This window comes from Solanum dulcamara, chromosome 8 (assembly GCF_947179165.1).
Source record: "Solanum dulcamara chromosome 8, daSolDulc1.2, whole genome shotgun sequence".
In the NCBI taxonomy this organism is placed as follows: Eukaryota; Viridiplantae; Streptophyta; class Magnoliopsida; order Solanales; family Solanaceae; genus Solanum; species Solanum dulcamara.
The window spans coordinates 1,861,666-1,882,782 of NC_077244.1; the positions used below are offsets into that span (position 1 = coordinate 1,861,666).

Consider the following 21,117-nt stretch of genomic DNA (forward strand, 5'->3'; position numbering starts at 1 on the left):
AGTCGATTTCAATTATTTTTTCAGTTTTGCTTATACATGAGTTATGTATCTGATACATCAACTTTAGCTATAGAATAATTAATGCACATCAGCTATTTATGGATAGAAGATTGAGATAAGGTATAATTGACTCTTTATATCAATTACTGATCTAATTAATGAGATTAATTGGTTAAAGAAGGCGACAGTTATGTACATGAATTTTGAAGCCAAAAATCAGATCATCGACTCAAAGGAAAACAACAGAGCATCCATTCAAAGCAAACTTCGCATTTCATCAATTAATAGATATGAATATCCCGATACTACTGAGACATTCTGGAGTTTGGCAATCCGATGTTAGTTATGAACAATACAAAAGTGATGGAATCGTTGTCGGTGACAATGTATCTTACTCAAATCTAAAAGCAGCAATCGCTGCTGAATTGAGTGTGGATGAATCAGAGAAAAATATTGAAATCCGATACATAGTTGAAGGTAATTCGTTGCCAATATATATTCGTAATGATATGGGTGTTAATCTTTACATAGAGTTGAAGAAGAAAGAGGCTGGTTTCGTAAATTATCACCTGTGCATATCAAGTTCTTATATAAAAAGATGTGAGATAAAATCATTCGACAGTACATCTGGAGCAATCGTTTGTGCCGAATCAAACGCGAATGAGTCCCACATTTTTGGTTTAGAAGAATCTGGTAATGTCGCAAATTGTTATATAGCAGAATTGGAGTTGACGAACTATATAGCTGATACAAATGGTGCGGAAGTGAAGGAGAATCAATTCTATAAGAATAAAACAACTCTAGTTGACGTAATGGCCAAATACAAAATCAATAATGAATTTAATTTCAAGGTTAAAAGATCCGACAGTAAAAGGTATGCGCATATTCTGCATTTGGAAATTTTGGTTTTGGATATTATCAAACAGTATGTATCAGATACATATGAATGTGTGTATCTGATACATGCTTAAAAAAATATTTTTTCCTGTCATGATACATCAAAACTCTATTTCTGTAACTCAGTTAAAAAATAATGATAGTTATACTGTTAAAAAATAATGCTGTCAGTATGTATCAGATTCATATGACTCTGTGTATCAGATGCTTTCATTTTTTATTTTTTGTTCATAATACATACTAAGAAGTATGTATCAAGTACATGCGTTTACACACTTCCTATCAGAATGTCACTTTGTTTGGTGATATTATATATGAAAAAATGTTGGTATGATACATGTCATTTTTTTTATAAAAATGCAGTTATGTGTTAGTATGCTTTTCAGACGGCTGTTGTTGGAGAATGAAAACTTCATGTTGGAAAAAATCTGATATATTCAAAGTTAGATATTTCAATAGTGAACATTATGTGCACTGAGAGATAGGATTTTCAACAAAGTTCATGCTACAAAGGCTTTTGTTAATGCATTCACAGCACCTAAATTGGTTAATCATAAAAGAATTCTCACCCCTAATGATATACGAGAGGCTATTAAATTAGAGTATGGAATTGATATTAACTATCAACAGGCATGGCGTTCAAAAGAGCATGCTTTGGAGATGTTAAGGGGAAAACCTGATGATGGATATAGACAGCTGCCTGTATACATACATATGCTAAAAACCGTATATCCAAATTCGTACATAAGTATGCACAAGTCATCAACTGATGAGTTCATGTATTTGTTCATAGCGTTAAGGCCCTTGATGAGGGGGTTTCAGTTTTGTCGACCAGTAGTTGTTGTTGACGGTGCGCATCTTGATGGACCTTATAAAGGGACGTTTGTATCAGCTAGCACACTTGATGGGACAGGTATTACTTTCTGATACTGTTGCTTATTGAATAATAGTGTGTCGTCTTATTTGTCACGTTTGTTGTGAATTTGATAAATTCTAATAACTATTATCGCTATTATTGATTTTTTAGGTTGCATATTGCCGTTGGCGTATGGTATTGTTGATACAAAAAATGATGCATCATGGACGTGTTTTTTTCAGAATTTCAAGAATGCATTTGGTGAGAGGGACAATATGTGTTGTATCAGATAGGAACGAAAGCATAATCAAGAGTGTAAGCATGGTATTTCCCAATGTTCCTCATTTTGCATGCATATGGCATATATGGAAAAATGTGTGTACTAAATACAGAAGGAGCAAAGTTGTACTAAGTGACATCTTCTATTCAATGGCTAAGGCATACCGAAAAGATGAAGTCGTTAAATTAATGGCCAAAGTTGAAAGAATCGATCAACGGGTGGCACAATATTTAAAAAATGCAGGATACGAAAAGTGGTCAAGGGTTCATGCCACTATCAACAGGGGTAGAATGATGACTTCTAACATCGCAGAATGTATCAATGGATGTCTTGTTGAAGCACGAGAGCTGCCTATAATTGACTTTTTGGAGCAAACGAGAATGTTATTTGGTGCTTGGAACTGCAAAAATAGGAAAATAGCATCTTATACAAAACATACTTTGGGTAGAAAATTCGAAGATATCCTAGTCTCAAACACGATCAAGTGTTCGAGAATGAAGGTACACGACAGTTATTTTTAAGTAGATAAGTACTTGATACATAGTTATTTGATACATTAGTTAATTATAACCTGTGCTAATTATATACTGATACATCATTTCTTATACATCAGTTCTGTTGTTGATACATCAGTTGTGATACATATGTGTGAAGTTTATTTCCTGCAGGTTTTTGATACATCTTTTATGTATAAACTGTGCTAATTAAAGACTAATACATAAATTCTGATACATCATATGTGTGAAGTTTATTTCATGCAGTTTTTTTGATACATTAGTTAGGTATAATTTGTGTTAATTAAATAATGATACATCATTTCTAATACATCAGTTCTGTAATTGATACATACTTTCTGATACATATATGTGAAATTTATTTCTTGCTAGTTGTTGATTCATTAGTTAGGTATAACATGTGCTAATTAAATAATGAAACATCAATTATGATACATAAGTTCTACAATTGATACATAAGTTCTGATACATGTATGTAAAGTTTATTTCCTTCAGGTTGTTGATTAATTAGTTATGCATAACATGTTCTAAATATATACTGATACATCAGTTATGATACATCATTTCCGTAATTGGTATATACTTTCTGATACATATATGTGAAATTTATTTCCTGTTGGTTGTTGATTCATAAGCTATGTATACCATGTGCTAATTAACTAATGAAGCATCAATTATGATACATAAGTTCTGATACATATATGTGAAGTTTATTTCCTTCAGGTTGTAGATTAATCAGTTATGCATAACATGTTCTAAATATATATTGATACATCAGTGTAGATACATTAGTTGTGTAGATGAAACATAAGTACTAATAGATATATGTGAAGTTTATTTATTGCAGTTTGTTGCTTCATCATTTAGGTATAGCATGTGCTAATTATACACTGATATATCAATTCGGATACATCAAATGTGTAGTTGATACATAAGTACTGATACATATATGTGAAACTTGCTTCCTGCAGTATGTTGCATCATCATTCAGGTATATCCTGTGATGATTATATACAGAGACATCTGTTCTGATATATAAAATTTGTATTTGATACATGAGTTTTGATACATATATGTGAAGTTTATTTTCTGCAGTTTGTTGCTTCATCAGTTATGTATATCCTGTGATAATTATTACCCTTTTACATCAGTTCTGATACATAGTTGTGTATGTGATGCGTAAGTACTGATACATATATTTGAAATTTAATTCCTGTAGGTTGTTACTTCATCAGACTATCTTTATTCTGTTTACGAATTAGGTATAAGATACATTGTGTGTCTAGAAAGAAAAATATGCACTTGTGGTAGATTTCAACTAGACGAGATACCATATCCACATGCAATTGCAGTGTTGAAGAGCAAAAACATTACTGACCTGCACCCATACTGTTTTGATTACTACAAACTAGAGGCGTTGGCAAATACTTATTAATTACCAATGGTTCCAATGCCAGATAAGAAAGACTGGTCTGCTCCGAAGGAAATTTTGGAAGAATTTGTCTTGCCACCAATATACAAAAGGATGCCAGAAAGACCAAAGAAAGAGAGAAAAAAGTTCGCTAGTGAGAAGATAACAAGTAGCACAAATTCTTGTGGACGTTGTGGCCACGAAGGCCACAACAGAAAGACTTGTAATTTCATTCCTAAATAGATATGATGTTTGTGGTATCACGGTATACATTCTATTTGAATCATATAATTATATCTATTTTTATATTTTATATTTGAGTTTGACACATGACATAAACATAGAAATCTTTTTCAGTTGATATGTATCAAGATTAGTACATTCGATTCTGATACATTAAATATAATGTATCGGAATACTTAAATAAGCAGTTACATTTAAAATGTTTACAATTGGTGAAAAATAAAATTGTACATTCTATTGCTACAATTTTTTTTAAAATAAAATACAGGACGTCCATCGGTTCTCCTTGACTTGGAAAAATGAAATCTCACATGATTTTTTTTTGGATCGTTAATTTCCCAAACATAAACATTCTTGTCTTTTCAACAACCAGAATTCCAGAAGAGTTGTGGGTGATACATAAGATATTATTTGATATAGATTGTAGATGTACCATATGCAGTAAATCTTGATACATGCGAATCTGATACATAAGCAAAATGTATCATAAGCATTAAATCTTGAGACATGGAATTCTTATGCAAAAAATAAATATATCGGAATCACTAAATGTTGAGAAATGAGAATCTGATACATGTGCATGATGTATCTGAATCAATAAATCTTGATGCATGAAAATCTCATACACAGATAATAAGTATCAAAATTCGCAAAATATGACACTTATGAATATGATACTTGATACAACATTGTTACAGTAGAATATGATACATAAACTTTGATTTTATATTCGAGTTTGACACCAGATGAAAATATACAAATCTTTTCAATTGATATATGGAAAGATTATAACATTTCAGTTGCTTACTAATTCTGATACATTACAGTTAATGTATCAGATACATTAAAAGTAGTAGATACATTAAACGTAGCAGATACATTTAAAATGTTTACTAACAAAAAAAACTATTGAACATCAATCAATTCTCCTTGGCTTGGAGAGATATCTCTCCTAGGTTTTTTTGGATCGTCGTTATCGCTAACATAATCATCCATGGCCTTCTGACAACCATATATCCACAAAAGTGCGGCATATCTTGAACGGAAGAATTCGGCGTTTAGTTCAGTATTTGGAATAGAAATTCCATCACTAAGATATTCAGCAAAAATGGCCAAGAAAACTCCACAATCCCTGCAAAGAAAGGAATACACAAGTTTTAAAAAAGTAAAATTGACATATTAATGATTTAGGTATACATAATTGTTAATACTCACAAGTTGTCACTTCCTTGTTGCGCAATTCCTTCAACATATTCAACTGCAAATGGGTGATGTGGTTCAAGCATGTTACCGATTGATTTGTCCTTGTATGAATCAAGAGACGACCAATCAGTACGTTCGTTGTTGTCAAAGAAACCACTGTCTTGCAGGTATGTTGGTAGCATTGCTGCTATCTTTTGGATTTCTAGGAATAGGGGTGGGCATAAAATACCGAAATCCAAATTACCGAACCGAATCGGTTATTTCAGTATTTCGGTATTCGGTATTCGGTATTCGGTACTTCGGTTTGGTATTCGGTACCGAAATGTTAAATTTCGGTATTTCGGTTTTGGTTTCGGTATTTTATAATTTTCCCGTTCGGTATTCGGTATTTTTCGAATACCGAATTTATTTCTATTGGGCTATTGACATTTGGCAATTGGGCCTCCTATAATTATTTTTGTTGGGCCATTCCTATAATTTATCTATATCCATTTCATTTCAGTATCAAATATTTACCTCTAATTCTTTATACTGCCCATTGCCCAACCCTAATCTTCACTCTTCACTCTTCACTTCTCACTTGAGTCACTCTTCACCGCCTCTGCGCCTCAGACCTCAGTCTTTACTCTTCAGTCTTCAAGAATCACGCCGCCTTCAACCCTTCAGTTTCACGCCGCCGCCACCATCAGCTTCTCGTTCTCCGTCAAATACCAAATCTTTTGGAAAGATTTGTACGGGATTAGTGAAACAGAAGTTCCAGGTAAGAGATTCATGTTGATTGATGTCTTTGAGTAGTTTATCAACAACAAGCTTTCTGGGAAGAGTAGAAACAACATTTTGGAGTTAACTTGTGAATTGCAACATTCACCTCCATCACTATTCCAAGATTTTGAATATACTGCTTCTTGTTTTTAAGTTGAAAAGGAAAAGTAAATAATACAAGGAAAAAGTGTACAGCTGAGCTATGAGGACTAATTGTTATTGATTTTGATGTTCTGTTTATATACTTTCCCTTTTGATTTTTTTGATGTTCTGTTCAAAAAGCCCAAATATTCTATATCTAAAATTACAATCAAAATTTAAATGTGTCAAGTAAATTAAAATATAAGAAATGTTATTAATTCATTTTGTTAAAAGTTTGATCTGTATGCCATAATCAGATTTATTGCTTTTTATTGTCTGTTTCGAATGATTGTTAATTTATGTATTTATAATATTTGTAATCTCTTTTATGTTTAGATGGAAGATGAAACAAGTCAAACAACTAATGTCGCACCTCTGGTTCTTATTGAGTCTCTTGATTCAACACCGGAAATTAAAGAACATTCAGTGATTGTGAAGAGGAAAGCTATAGAATCAAGATCTGCTTCTTGGCCGCATTATGATAAGCTCGTAGAAGATGGAATTCAAAAAGCAAAGTGCAAGTATTGTGGTAAAGTTCTCTTAGCTGATTCAACTAAAAATGGAATAAGTGGACTGAATAAACATTTGAAAATATCACGACCTAGCCCCGTGGGCCGTGAATAGTGTCCGAATTGGACACTCGTATACACACATATTATCTATTGTCAATCGACAATTAAACACGATATAGAATTTATATGGGTAGCACGTCATCTCAAACGGTCACTTATATATATATACCAAAATCAGCTATTTCTTGGGGAGTCTTAATTGTCAAAAATAAGATAACAGAATATGTAAGCCGACAAGGCTTCCACTCCGAATGTAAACGTCCAAAAACATAAGCCATACTAGTACACCGGATAATATCTATATACAACCCATTCATGTGTCTACAAACCTCTAAGAGGATTAACAATAGCATATGACGGGACAGGGCCCCGCCATACCCCTAAATACACAAATATATACATTATAAGGATTAGTACCAAAAGTTTAGGCTCCGAGACAATGGAGCACTTCAACCCGTTGAGTAGAATCCTAAGGTGGCGGCTCTCCAAAATGAGTATCTGTACCTGCGGGCACGAAACGCAGCCCCCGAAGAAGGGGGTCAGTACGAAATATGTATCGAGTATATAAAGCATAAAATATCGTAAAGGAAATCACATCTGAAATAAAGATTCAGGAGTCAAGTATCATAATCAATAAATCACTGTACCTGTGTCTTATAAAATGAAGACATGCATATCATCATCATATATCGTACCTGGCCCGTTATGGGACTCGGTGTCACAATTATATCAATATATCGTCATATGTATATATATACCATACCCGACCCTCTAGCAAGGGACTCGGTGAATAGAGTAGTGTACACTGATACCGTACCCGACCCATTATGGGACTCGGTGCCATAATCATATCGTCATATCATCATAATATCATATTATCATATCACGTACCCGGCCCTCTAGTAAGGGACTCGGTGAATAATGTAGTGGAATCCATACATGATAACATACCCGACCTATCATAGGATTCGGTGAATAATAACATAACAATATGCACGAATAAGGTATCATTAGCAACCTTGTGAAAGTTGATCATTATCGGAGACTTAATAGAATAAGCAAAACAGTCCATCATTTGAAAACCAAGACAATAGTCATTATGAATCACACCAATTATGGATTATACTAAAATATGAATTATACCACAACATGAGTTATACCAACTAGGATGGATGGAATCATACACATGAGTCAAGACATAACAATATAAATTTTGAAAATCAAGAACGGTAGTCATCCGAGTATATCTACGAATAAGAGTTTCTTTAGAATTTAAGCATACGTCATTCGTTCGTTTCATATGGATCATGCCAAAAGAAGAAAATGTTAACTTTACATACCTTTAGCGTTTATACGTATATGCTGTCCAATATTGTCTCAACCTATATTAAAACGTTAAGCACTATGGTTAAGCTGTGGACAAGAATAAAACGTAGTCTATCGTTAGTAGGTTATTTCTAAAAAAAATTGGACAGCACCTTCCCTATACCGCTCACTTTTCCCACTTTTAAACCAGTCATATAATCATCAATCAACATCAACAATCCAAAATATTGACACAAAATAAGATTTACTATTGACAATAAGCCTAGAATATTTCCACCCGACTCATGTTACCAAAGCAGTAAATTCGGAAAGTCAAGTACCTCACGTGGTATCTAAATTTTGAAAATGAAAACGGCAAAACTGGACTTTATGACCTTCATGAAACATTTAGATCTCTGTATTAAGTTTCCAATGCAAAAGAAATCAACTCAAAAATCAATTTCTACAAAGAGATATCATCAAAATACGAACAGCTATACATGAAGGATTTTTCAATCCAGAATCTGGACAGAATTTGTCTTATGATTCATCCTCCGTTTTCGACATAATAACAGTAGATATAGACTAATACATAAACATAAGAGTTGTAGGTACGTGTATTAGCTTTCCAAAACATGTTTAATATCTAAAATCGAAGGTCTACACAATGAGATATTCCAGAATTACTACCAGCTACTCAATTCCAAAAACGGGTTTGAACATTCACAATCTTCATACACCTTTTTCCTCCAAATTCAAGAACAACAACTCATCAACAACATCAAAACAATATCAACCATTATTATACATCATCACTAAGCTAATTCCATCCATTTAATCTACCTAAAACAACCCTTTAACCTATAAATCTCAACAAATCACCAAACTAGTTTATAACACTATTTTCTCCGTTCTAATCCGTTAAAACTCTAACTAAACTTGTTAACAATGAAAAGGAGACTTTAATATTACCTTAAATTTGCAGCACCACATAAAATTTTCTCCTTATTAGATGATATCTAGCTCAAATTGAAGCCAATGCGACGTACAACAATTTTCTCTTCAAGAGCTTTGAGATTCGAGGCTTTAATTTTGGTCGGATTTGGTTTTTCTCTTAAGAACTTTCCCTCTCTCTCTCTCTCTGGAAATTTTTCTGGATATTTTCTTAGTCTAAAGTATGAAGGAAGAGATAAAAATTAGATTAATTTCGTGGGTATTGGGCCTGACCCGAATTAGAATTGGGTTGGGCCGAATTCACTATTTAGTTTGGCCTGTCAGACTTAAAACGTCTATATCTTATTACTCCGATATCACATTTCATCCCACGACCTATGGTTGGAAAGATATTTCAATTACCTACAACTTTCATTTTGAGAGTTTTCCCAAATTCCCAAATTATAAAGAGGTTATGGCCTCCCAAAGTCAGCTTACCCGAAACGTGACTTTAAGAAAAATATATTTGATGGCTTCTATTTTGATTTGGCTTAAGGGTCCTTCTTGAGATGTATTTTACTACACATAAATTATTCATATAACTTGGCATCTACAACAAATCATGTCCTTTTAAAATTCAAAATTAAAAGCCCTTGAATTTATAATCGTTAGCTTACGAATAATCCAAAATGCAAAAATATTGAATGTAACAGAAAACTTGTCCTAAAAATCCAAATAAGGCTAACACTTTCAATTCCAAGTACAAACAATCAAATTTAAACTTTCCATTAGAAAGTGAAATGCGTGATGGGGCAATTTGGACTTTTGATCAAGAGGCATCTCGGAGGGCTTTAGTTGAGATGTTAATCCTTGATGAGCTTCCTTTTCGTTTTGTTGAAAAGGAAGGTTTTAAGAAGTTTATGAAAAAAACTCAACCTTTATTCCGAGTTCTCTCCCGTATGACAATGACTAGGGATTGTTATGTAGTTTTTGGTGAAAAGAGACAAGTTTATGAAGTATTTGAAAGAATAAATTATATGTGTTTGACAGTACACTTTATTGATAGTGATTGGCTCTTGCATAAATGAATTTTAAACTTTCAGGTTGTTACTAGTCATAAGGGTGACGAAATGGCCCGTTGCATTAGTAAGTGTTTGCTTGATTGGAAATTGAAAAAAATAATCACTATAACTGTAGATAATGCTTCTTCTAATGATTTCATGGTGAAAGAGTTACACAAACAAATGGTTAATTGGGGATCTAACATGAAATATGGTAACCATCTTCACGTGAGATGTATGGCTCATATTTTGAATTTTATTGTGCAAGATGGCATGAAAGAAGTTGGTCCATCGATCAAATGTGTTAGGCAAATAGTAAAATATGTTAGACAATCTCCCGCAAGGATTAGAAAATTTGAGGAATATTGTGAACTAAAAAATATAGACAGTAAGAAGTCATTATGTTTAGATGTTTCAACCCGGTGGAATTCGACCTACTTGATGTTGGATGCCGCACAACATTTTGAGAGTGCATTTGATAGGTTTGATCTTGAAGATGGTGGATTGTCAACTTATCTTGCTAATCATGTCTGTGAAGATGGAAGTGTTGCAGGTGTACTTGAAAGTGATGATTGGCAAAAGGTGAGAAATATGGTAATATTTCTTAAAAGATTTTATGATCTAACTGAGAAGGTTTCAGGTTCACTCTACGTCACTTCTAATGGTTACTTTGAAGATATAGTTGAGCTTCACAATCATTTAAGAGAGTGTATGGAAGACAATGATCCTTCTTTGGCAAAAATGGGAGAAAAAATGAAAGAAAAGTTTGTCAAGTATTGGGGTGCTCCTGAAAAAATGAATAAAGTGCTTTTTATTGCCTCTATCTTAGATCCTCATAACAAACTTGAGTATGTTGGCGACACACTTGAGGATATGTTTGGAGATGAAAAGGGAAGTGAAATAAAAGATGAAATGGTGACTTACATGAAATCTATGTTTGAAGAGTATGTAGCAAAATTCTCTAATATATCAAGACGCTCATCTTCTCTCTCTAATTTATCGGGTCAGACATCGGATTCATCTATCTCTAACACTAGCACAAAATCAACAAAAGTGAGAAATAGGATCCAAATGAATAGGAACAAACAAGATGGTACAGGTTTGGGTGGTAAATCGGAGTTGGAAAGGTATCTTAGTGAAGAACTAGAGCCGAATGATGATGACGACAATTTTGATATCTTATTGTGGTGGAAAGCTCATTCTCCTAGATATAAAATTCTTTCCGAGATGGCTCGTGATGTGTTGGCAATTCCAATTTCTAGTGTGGCATCAGAATGTGCCTTTAGCACCAGGGGCCGTATTCTTGATTCATTTGGAAGTTCTTTGACTCCGAAATTGGTGCAAGCTGTTATTTGTCTACAAGATTGGCGTCGAAATGAGCCTTATCCCATAAATGTTGAAGAAGATTTTAATGATCTTATGAAACTTGAACTTGGTATGTTTTTCAGTCTTTGTATTTTATTTTTATATTTTTTTACTTTGTTTAATTATTGACACATTTTAAATTCTTTTTAGCTATGGATGATATTGACTGCAATGTTCAAGCTGAAAAACAGGTGGGTGTTGTTTGTTGTGTATTGCAAGTGTAGTGTAGGCTGTGTAGGTGCTGCAGCTTATGTTTTTTGATGTTGTTGTTGTGTGTTGCAGGTGTAGTATAGCTGCTGCAGGTGTAGTGTGGGCTGTGTAGGTGCTGCATGTGGTGTTGTTGATTGTTGTTGTTGTGTGTTGTTGAAAAATAGGTGGGTGTTGTTAGTTGCTATTGTTTGTTGCTGTTGTTTGTTACTATTTTTGTGTGTTGCAGGTGTAGTGTAGGTTGTGTAGGTGCTGCAACTTATATTTTTTGATGTTGTTGTTGTATGTTGCAGCCTTGCAGGTGTAGTGTGCAGGTAACTGTTGTTGTTGTGTGTTGTTGAAAAATAGGTGGATGTTGTTAGTTGCTATTGTTTGTTGTTGTTGTTTGTTGCTATTTTTGTGTATTGCAGGTGTAGTGTAGGCCATGTAGGTGCTGCAGCTTATGCTTTTTGATCTTATTGTTGTGTGTTGTAGGTGTAGTGTAGCTGCTGCAAGTGGTGGTGTTGACTGTTGTTGTGTGTTGCTGAAAAATAGGTGGGTGTTATTAGACTTTTAGTTGCTGTTGTTGTGTGTTGCAGGTGTAGTGTAGGTTGTGTAAGAGTTGTAGCTTATATTTTTTGATATTGTTGTTGTGTGTTGCAGCCTTGCAGGTGTAGTGTGCAGGTGACTGTTGTTGTTGTGTGTTGCAGCCTTGCAGGTGTAGTGTGCAGGTGACTGTTGTTGTTGTGTGTTGCTGAAAAACAGGTGGGTGTTGTTAGTTGCTATTGTTTGTTGCTATTTTTGTGTGTTGCAGGTGTAGTGTGGGTTGTGTAGGTGCTGCAGCTTATATTTTTTGATGTTGTTGTTGTGTGTTGCAGCCTTGCAGGTGTAGTGTGCAGGTGACTGTTGTTGTGTGTTGCTGAAAGCCTGAAAAATAGGTAGGTGTTGTTAGTTGCTATTGTTTGTTGCTGTTGTTGTGTTGCTGAAAAACAAGTGGGTGTTGTTTGTTGCCAGAAAGAACTTTGTCTTTGCTATTCCAAATGAAAGGGAAGATGCTGAAAAAGAAGGCTCGAATTACTATATTGTAAACCAGTTTTTGTTTTCATGTTCTTGTACTGTCAATGATGATGAAATTTGAGGAGCTTGTGATAACAGTTGGCAGTTTTAAGTTCATAATGCCTTTTCAATTTTCCCTATTCTCTTTATGTGATGTTTATATTAAAAGCAAGTCATATTTTTGGTAATTACCATGTGCAGAAATCGTCTATCAATAATTTTGGCATGTAGAGATTTCAATGTCTAATACAATACAGTGGACTTTGACTTTAATATGGTATTACCGAATACCGTACTGAACCGAATTTTAATTTACCAATTACCGAATTACCGAACCGAAGTTTAAAAGTTTGGTATTTGGTATATATTTTGAATTACCGATTACCGAATTATCGAATCCAAATTTTAAAAATACCGAACCGAATACCGAACGCCCAGCCCTATCTAGGAAAGGGTTGCTACTTTTTCGTCTAGGCGATGAATCATACACACGTATCAACCTCTTTTTCAACACAACTACCGCAAGAACCCAATGAAAATCCCTGTCACAGTTTACTGGAATGTATACCTCATCTACCAAATGCCACGGCAACTCGGCTGGTATTGAGAAACCTCTTATTATGTTCTTCACGAATCTCTCGTGATGAGCTGTAACAGTGGCCCTTGCCATATCTTCTTGGGTAGAAATGTCAGGTGGAATGTGATAGTAGCGTGTATGTGCATATTCGATGTAAATTTTGAAAATGCAGTTTGTCGTTGTGTATCGATACTGATTACTCAACTGCATCTTCGATTTCTTCTGAAGGTAGTAAAATATTATATCGATGTGCTGCACATGTTAAGAAAGTATTAGTTATATAACAACAAACATCATGTATGAGATTATGTATGTATCAGATACATTAATCTATGTATGTATCAGATACATTAATTTGTATATATCAGATAGTAAGTATGAGTTGTATCATATTCTTTATGATGAAATTTTAACCTCATCGTTCCAGCATCTGTTCGGCTGTGACATTAGGTAGAACCAGTTCTTATCTTTAGGAAATGCCACTACAAAGTCTATTTTTTCAAAGCCGAATGAAGAGTACTTAGATCTGTAATGATCCTCCTTCGGTTTCCTGAATGAAAGCTTGTACTTTAATAGCATAACAAATATAATACACAACTTGTATGGATATAAGTTGTATATATCATACTTACTTGTTGCCATGCGATTTTAGTAGTCCTTTATTTATCCATTGAGAGTAGTCTGTGAAAAGCTCGGATGGGGGATGATAGCATATACCAAAACCTTCAAAAGGGTGTGCTTGATGCATAACAGATGACAATTTTTCCTTACCCTTTTTACTCGACCCAAAGTTTGAAAGATACGGCGATTGTAAGATCTTCGAAGGAATCCTGCTTCTTCGAAATGGTGTCTTCGCATCGTCAGACAATACATTGGGTTTTGATGGAAGAGTGGTTGGTAGATGGCTATCGCGTAATAGACATTCATCCTGAACCACTTGGTTTGATGGAAGGCCGTATATTAGAGCATCTATCACATCCAGAGTTTCGGTCGAAAATGGTGCTGAAGTATTGGATTCCGATGTGCTTGGTTTGATTTTTTCTTTTTCAATCTCCTCAACTTGCTCTTCTACTTTGTCAGTTTCATCAACGGCTACTCTTCCATCTTTCTTTCCAGTGTTCTACATGTAATGTATAACGTCATTACAAAACTTATTAATATTGAATTTATCTCAATAATGTATCTGATACATTACCTGCAATGTATCAGAATTAGGAATAAGCTGATCAGTATCTGCTCTTTGTGGTTCCATTGGTGTGCTAATACATCCTACAAATGTTAAAAAAATAATTACTTAATAAAAAACTGTTGATATCATACATTATCTTAAAAAAATAATTACTTAATAAAAAAACTGTTGATATCATATCTGCTACAATGTTATGTTCTGATACATCATCCACCTTTTGTATCTTGACGGATGGTTCATCTTCCTGGAAATATAATAACATTTACTTATGATATATATGTACTAAATGTCTAGATATCTATATATTTAAAGAGGTTGAGCTTATAATATATATATATATATATATATATCATCAAATTGGTCATCAATTTGTTTCTGATACATTACCTTTAATGTATCAGAAGAGACCTGCTGATCAAATAATTCTAGAATATCTGATGAAATGTTTTGTTCTGATATATTGTCCACCTGTTTTATCATGGTGGATGGTTCAGGTCCCTGAAAACATAATAACATTTACATATGATACATGACAATAAAAAGTATCCAGAAGTTTAAAAGCATAAATATCAAATATTACATGATGTATGTACCTTAATATCTTCCTGGACATTAGATTGGTCATTTTGTTGGGGTGGGTCAGATTTATTTGCAAAATTGTGCACCTCCAATCCAGTAGATGCTTGTTGTTGTTCAACCACATGGAATGTTTGATCAAAATCATCTGTTTTAAGTTGAGATGATGTGCCAGTCATTCAGTTCGCCATACTGTCGATGACTTTCAAAACATCAATATGATTTGAATCAATTTTATTCTCCAAACGCTTGAACTTCCGGTCAACCTTGATACAGGTATATGAAAAATCAAAATGTATCACCTAATTAAAAGTATATTGTATGTGATACATTTTAAAGTAATAACTTACGTATCTCTTTAGAGACTTCTTTATGGACTTCTTCAATGCTTTGAATTGCATATGAACAATTTGATCCGAATGACCGGAAGATTCACCTCCTACCGCTGACTTCGCCGCTGGTACATTGTCAGGAGAAACATGCTTTTCTGATTCATTTGTTTGTATGTAATCCTTGTGCATGTTGGCTGTTTCTACTTGAATTGGCTCTTTAGTAGGGGAAGTCTTCATTCTTTTGGAAGGAGGTAGAGAAGATGTATCAGCGACATGACTGGATCTTTTTAATAATTTTGTGGGTAGTGTTGTTGAAAAGTCCTCAAATTCGGTGACTTCATGAGGTTTTCTGAAATTGACCTTGGCAGTTGATGTTGAAGCTTCAGGTTTCTGTTGACTGCCATGAATGACAATAGATTTCATTTCATATTGAGATTGGACAATGTTGGAGCATCGATACTGCAAAAAAGATTGATTGCTTGTCAGAAAATAAGTGAATAATTGATGCATGTTAATTCTGATACATAAACATGATGTATCAGAAACATTAATCCTTCATACATGAGAAACTGATAGAAAAACAACATTATCTGAAATAGTAGAATCTGATACATAAATGCAGATGTATAATGAGATGTAATTCTTGATACATTATAATTTGATACATAAGATAGAGTTTCCATGAGCTGTAAATACTGATAAATGAGTTTCTGCTAGATACCATTATATGTATCAGAAAGGTTATAGCTTGATACATTCTCATTTGATACATAAAGTAGATGTATCAGATACATTATATCTTGATACATTTATATCCTGATACATAAATATATGAGCTGATATATCTACTTTATGAATCAAATTATACTGTATCAAGGTCATGAATTTATAATGTATCTTAGATGTTATGTATAACGAATCAGTGCATAAACGAATAATCTTCAATGCATGTACCTCACTGAAGATGGTAGACATGAAGGTCTCAAATTTTGGCTTCACGGCAACAACACGCCAGTTAAGAATTTTGGAAATTTTATTACCCACTCTTACAGCAATTTCAGAGGGCACTTGAGATGCACATTCATATATCCATGCATTCAGAGCGTATGGCATGCCGCCTAGACGATATATTTGTTTGGCATTTGAAAACTCCTGCCGCATTCCTTTCATCAATTTGGAAAATGCAATTTCCCCCATGGGTATTGCTCATACCTACCATCTTCTACCATCTTAAATTCATCAACAGATATAGGTGCATCACCTAGTTGAGAAAAAACAAAAGTGTGGATGAAGTAAAGAATGACCATCTGAACAGCGTCTTCGTTTGTTTTCCATCCTCCAATCAGAAAACGCTCAACAAAATGAGTTTTGTTGACCCCATTTTTGGCACCAGAAAAATATAAAGACAATAATCTACTTGTTTGATCATCAGAGTACCGAAAGTCATTGATATTACCGGTATATCGCAAACCAGTAATGATAGCAAAATCATTTATTGTAAATCGTAGTATATTACCCTGCACATGACGAATGTGCAATTCTTCTTTGTTTTTTTGCTCTACCTCAAGAAGTAAGAGGCATTTGATGATTTGCTCTTGAAAATTGCAGTTTGGCATATCTAAGTAGTGACCAAATATGGATTGCCTAAATAACTTTATACCTTTTTCACCTATTGATGATTCAAAATCATTAAGAAAATTAGCCCTATATGCCGTGCCAAATTTCAATGGGTGGGACGAGATCTTCTTGATAACGTATTTCATTTCCTGCATTGACATGAAAATGGTTAAATACAACTTGAACTTTATACATAAATACGATGTATCATATGCATTAAAATATCTGATACATGAGATGAGATTCTGATACATACAGAAGATGTATCAGAAGTAGTAAGGCTTTATAAATTATAATCTGATACATAAATATCGATGTATCAGAATTATTAAAACTTGAAACAATAGAAACTAACACTTAAACACGATGTATCAGAAATAGTAAATCTCCAAAAAAAATTGCATTTGAAAAAGACACTATGTATCAGAAGAGATAGCGCTTCATACATGATAAGCTGATACATAAATGATATGTATCAGAATCCAAAAACCTTCACAAAATTTTCATTAAAAAAAACTTAATTGAACCCATACCTTTGGGAGATTAGGGCATGTTGTAACCCCTTCAATATTGTTGTCTATTTCTTTGGGTGCATGTTTAACTGTAGCTTTCGACTTCAATTTCTCACGTAGCTTATCTATCACTGCTGGATCGTTACGATGTTTGGATCTAACCTCGTTGTAACCTTCCCAAGACGAATCAGAACCAGGTGAAACAAGAATTCCTTGGTTTTTATTGGACTGTTTGAGACCATAAATGGATTCCATATGTATCATTGAAGGTATGAGATACAAAAACAGAAAGATTTACAGAAGAAAGCAAATGATAATAATTTTAGAAGATTTTTCAAAGATTTACAGAAGAAATCAAACGATACAAATTTTAGGAGAAATCAGATTGAATGAGGATGAAGTGAAATTCCATATAAGGAAAGATTAAAATATACCTTAGTTGGAATCTTGAAATTGATTAACGGTTGAAGAAGAGCGAAATAAGTAGAGCAAATTAGGGCGAGGATGTAGGAGGAGGCGTGATGTATCAAAGAGGGAGAGAGAGTTAAAGGAAAAAGAGGGATTTTGGAATTTTTTTGGTGTAATAGGAAATAAAAGTAAATATAGCATCTTAATATGTGTAAAAGGGTAATTTACCCAAAAAATATTATTTTTTAAAAATAAAAATTAGCCCACGAAAATATGATTGGTTAATTATAATATAGCCCAATTAAATTTTATATCTAAAAAAAATGGAAAAATTACATATCTATACTTTTTTATTTATCATATTTTCTATTATTCCCTATCATTCTAAAATATTTCAAAACCCCCTTTTTTTTCCTCCAAACCCCATAGATCTGGATACATCACTTCTTATTCTCTCTTTCTATTTTCATTCCTCCAATCTCTCATATTTTTACTCCCTCAATCAATAGTTACTTTATTCATTACAATTTTGAATTTCAATTTTATCTTTCTCCAATCAATCGATTTCAACTTTCTAAATAGGTAGTTTTTCGTCTTCTCTATCTGAAAATTCATACATCTGTTTTTTTTTGATTTTGCATATTCAAAGTCTTGATACATATGGATGATGCTCCTTCTTTTAGCATTGGGAGTACCCAGTTAAACTTATCTAATATTGATCGTGTTTATGATTGATCTGACGATGAAGATTGAGCTGACAACAAATCAAACAATTGCAGGATTCATTATCAACGACGAATCAAAAAATTGAGAAGGCAAAACCGAATAAGAATGTATCTTCGTCCTTTAAAGTGACAGTGGAAAAGACCCCCCCCCCCCCAAAAAAAAGGGACAAAAAAGTTGAGTTTTTTTTTCTTCAGCAGATCACATTGTTGCTTTTTTCGAATTTTATTGTTCATCTTTTATAATACATATAGATTCAAATTTTTAATGTATCTAGTTGTTTTTGTTTCTTAAATTAATGTGTAATGCTTTCGTTTCAACATTATGATACATTAAATTTGAATTTTATTTTCGAGATGGATAGTTTTATCATGATACATTACTATTTATGTATCTTGTTTATATTAATAAGTATTATATCTCTACTAGATACATTAAATAAGTAATTATTGCCTATAAAATGTTATATTTGAGATAAATACATTATTGTATGGTAGTTGCTATGTATCAGATATATTTATTATAAATTTGAATTTACGTATCATGTCCAAAAATATAGTGCATGATACATTACTATCTATGTGCATTATTTTGTTTGAAAACTACTGTATTTTATAAAAGATACATTATAAATGCCGATTACATTGTTTTGTGTGTGATACATAACATAGTTGTGAGTTGATATGTATATGATACATGTAATAAAATTTAAAACTATTGAATTTTAATATATATTATGTATCATGTACATATCAATTAATTTGATACACAGTGCTTTAACTATAAACATTAGGGTCTATGTATCGAGTGCATTTTTTGGATAATGTGCACGGACACCTAACCTTCTAATTTGAATAAATATGAACAAAAATTAAAGATTTCAGATACATAACAACAACTGATACATGGTAGATTATATAATTTTTAATTATTATGTATCAGGTAAATAATTAAAGGCATGAATACATAAATTTAAATATGAAAATAGACTCGTACTCATATGTATCAGAAAAATATTAACAACAAAAATTACAAAAAAATAAAATAAAATCAATCAGTTGCTCAATAATATGAAAAAAGAAAAGGTATATTTTCATATTATCAAAAAATTATAGATGAAAAGCTTTAAAAAAAATTTAAAAATTGATAATTGATAACTAAAAAGAAAAAAATTAACGAAGAAGAAGATGAACAAGAAAATTTGTTTTGATTTGGGATAAATTGGGGAGAAGACCCAAACCTATCACCCTTTGTTAACTATGTCTACTAGATGAAAACTATAATTTATCAAATTAAATAGCCAATTAATAGTTTTCTTATTGTTTATCATTATGTATATATTGTATAAATAATATATATAGTCTGTATAATCATATATAAACACAAGTTAACCTACGAACTCTTCTTTCAAAGAATGTGATGTAAAAGTTGATTGCCGGAGTTTCATGCTGAAATCGATGTCAAATGATAGATCCATTCAAGATCTATTTAACTTATTTTGATTTGTCTAATTCAATTTATTTATACGATGGACTAATTCGATTAAATAAGTAGTCTTTATTGATCCTAAATAACCTTGTTAAACGTTTTTTAAATAATACTTAATATGTTATATATAATCATAATTAAAAAAAAATATTATTAATTTTATTTAGTAACATATAAATTACAAGAAAACAAAAAATAATAATTAAAATTTGATATGAGTTAAGATATTGACTCGATGTTTAGGTATCTTAACTTAAGAAACCCACATATTCTCCAGAAAAAGGAGGAGAGAAATTAAAAATCGAATATAAAATATCGTATAAACAGTTTTGTTAAATATAAAATGTCATATAAACACTTTTGTTAATCCTATTTTCTAATTATAACTAGGCTTAATTGAAAACCCCCTTTATTGCTAAAAAGCGAGGTTTTCACCAACACTTGAATTAGTAGCCATAATTATTTTGTAGATTAAACTTTCAGCTAGTTTTATGTAAACATTGTATGAAACACATATAAACAAAGGAAGAAAAAAGAATGACAAATGAGTAAAGATCGAATTGAATATGGATGAATCGTAAATTAGATGAAATCATATAAAATATTTGATCGGTTCATATTCAATAAAAATAAAAAATGTGAGGTTTGATTCTCCATCTTATAATTTTCATCTGTATTTTGTCTTCCGCTATTCTTAATTTTAAAAAATAATAATAAAATAATTCTTAGCTTTTGTTATCAATTTAGGTACTTTTCATTAAGATCCTTCATGTAAAATAATTGTTTTCAATACTTACGAAAAATTTTAATTTCAAAATTAATTTTGAAATATCCCACCATGGAATCAAACGGATAAAAATAAGGACAAAAGTCTCAATCTCAAACCAAGTTGCTTAAATATAGCAAAGA

At 32.5% G+C, this 21,117-nt stretch overlaps 1 protein-coding gene and 1 pseudogene across 1 annotated transcript; one reads left to right on the forward strand and one right to left on the reverse strand.

Annotated features, from left to right (window-relative positions):
* Positions 1-2,182: 2,182 nt before the first annotated feature.
* LOC129901724 (uncharacterized) lies at positions 2,183-4,219 on the forward strand (annotated as a pseudogene).
* An 8,847-nt stretch (positions 4,220-13,066) lies between these two features.
* LOC129898850 (uncharacterized) lies at positions 13,067-15,883 on the reverse strand. The gene is made up of 9 exons (XM_055973551.1): positions 15,565-15,883; positions 15,146-15,276; positions 14,940-15,050; positions 14,706-14,796; positions 14,559-14,632; positions 13,996-14,483; positions 13,778-13,913; positions 13,202-13,615; positions 13,067-13,081 (listed from the first exon to the last, which is right to left on the reverse strand). Exons 1-9 carry the CDS (start codon positions 15,881-15,883, stop codon positions 13,067-13,069), a joined length of 1,779 nt encoding a protein of 592 aa, XP_055829526.1.
* Between the last annotated feature and the right edge of the window lie 5,234 nt (positions 15,884-21,117).

What these genes read in the sequence shown, in the direction of transcription:
- LOC129898850 (XM_055973551.1), bottom strand. Translation starts at nt 15,883, where the DNA reads ATGAAATCTATTGTCATTCATGGCAGTCAACAGAAACCTGAAGCTTCA. An exon ending in TCTCTTCTGATACATTAAAG is followed by an intron (nt 14,797 to 14,939) that starts GTAATGTATCAG and finishes TTATATTTCCAG; the next exon opens with GAAGATGAACCATCCGTCAA. An exon ending in ACAGATGCTGGAACGATGAG is followed by an intron (nt 13,616 to 13,777) that starts GTTAAAATTTCA and finishes TAACATGTGCAG; the next exon opens with CACATCGATATAATATTTTA.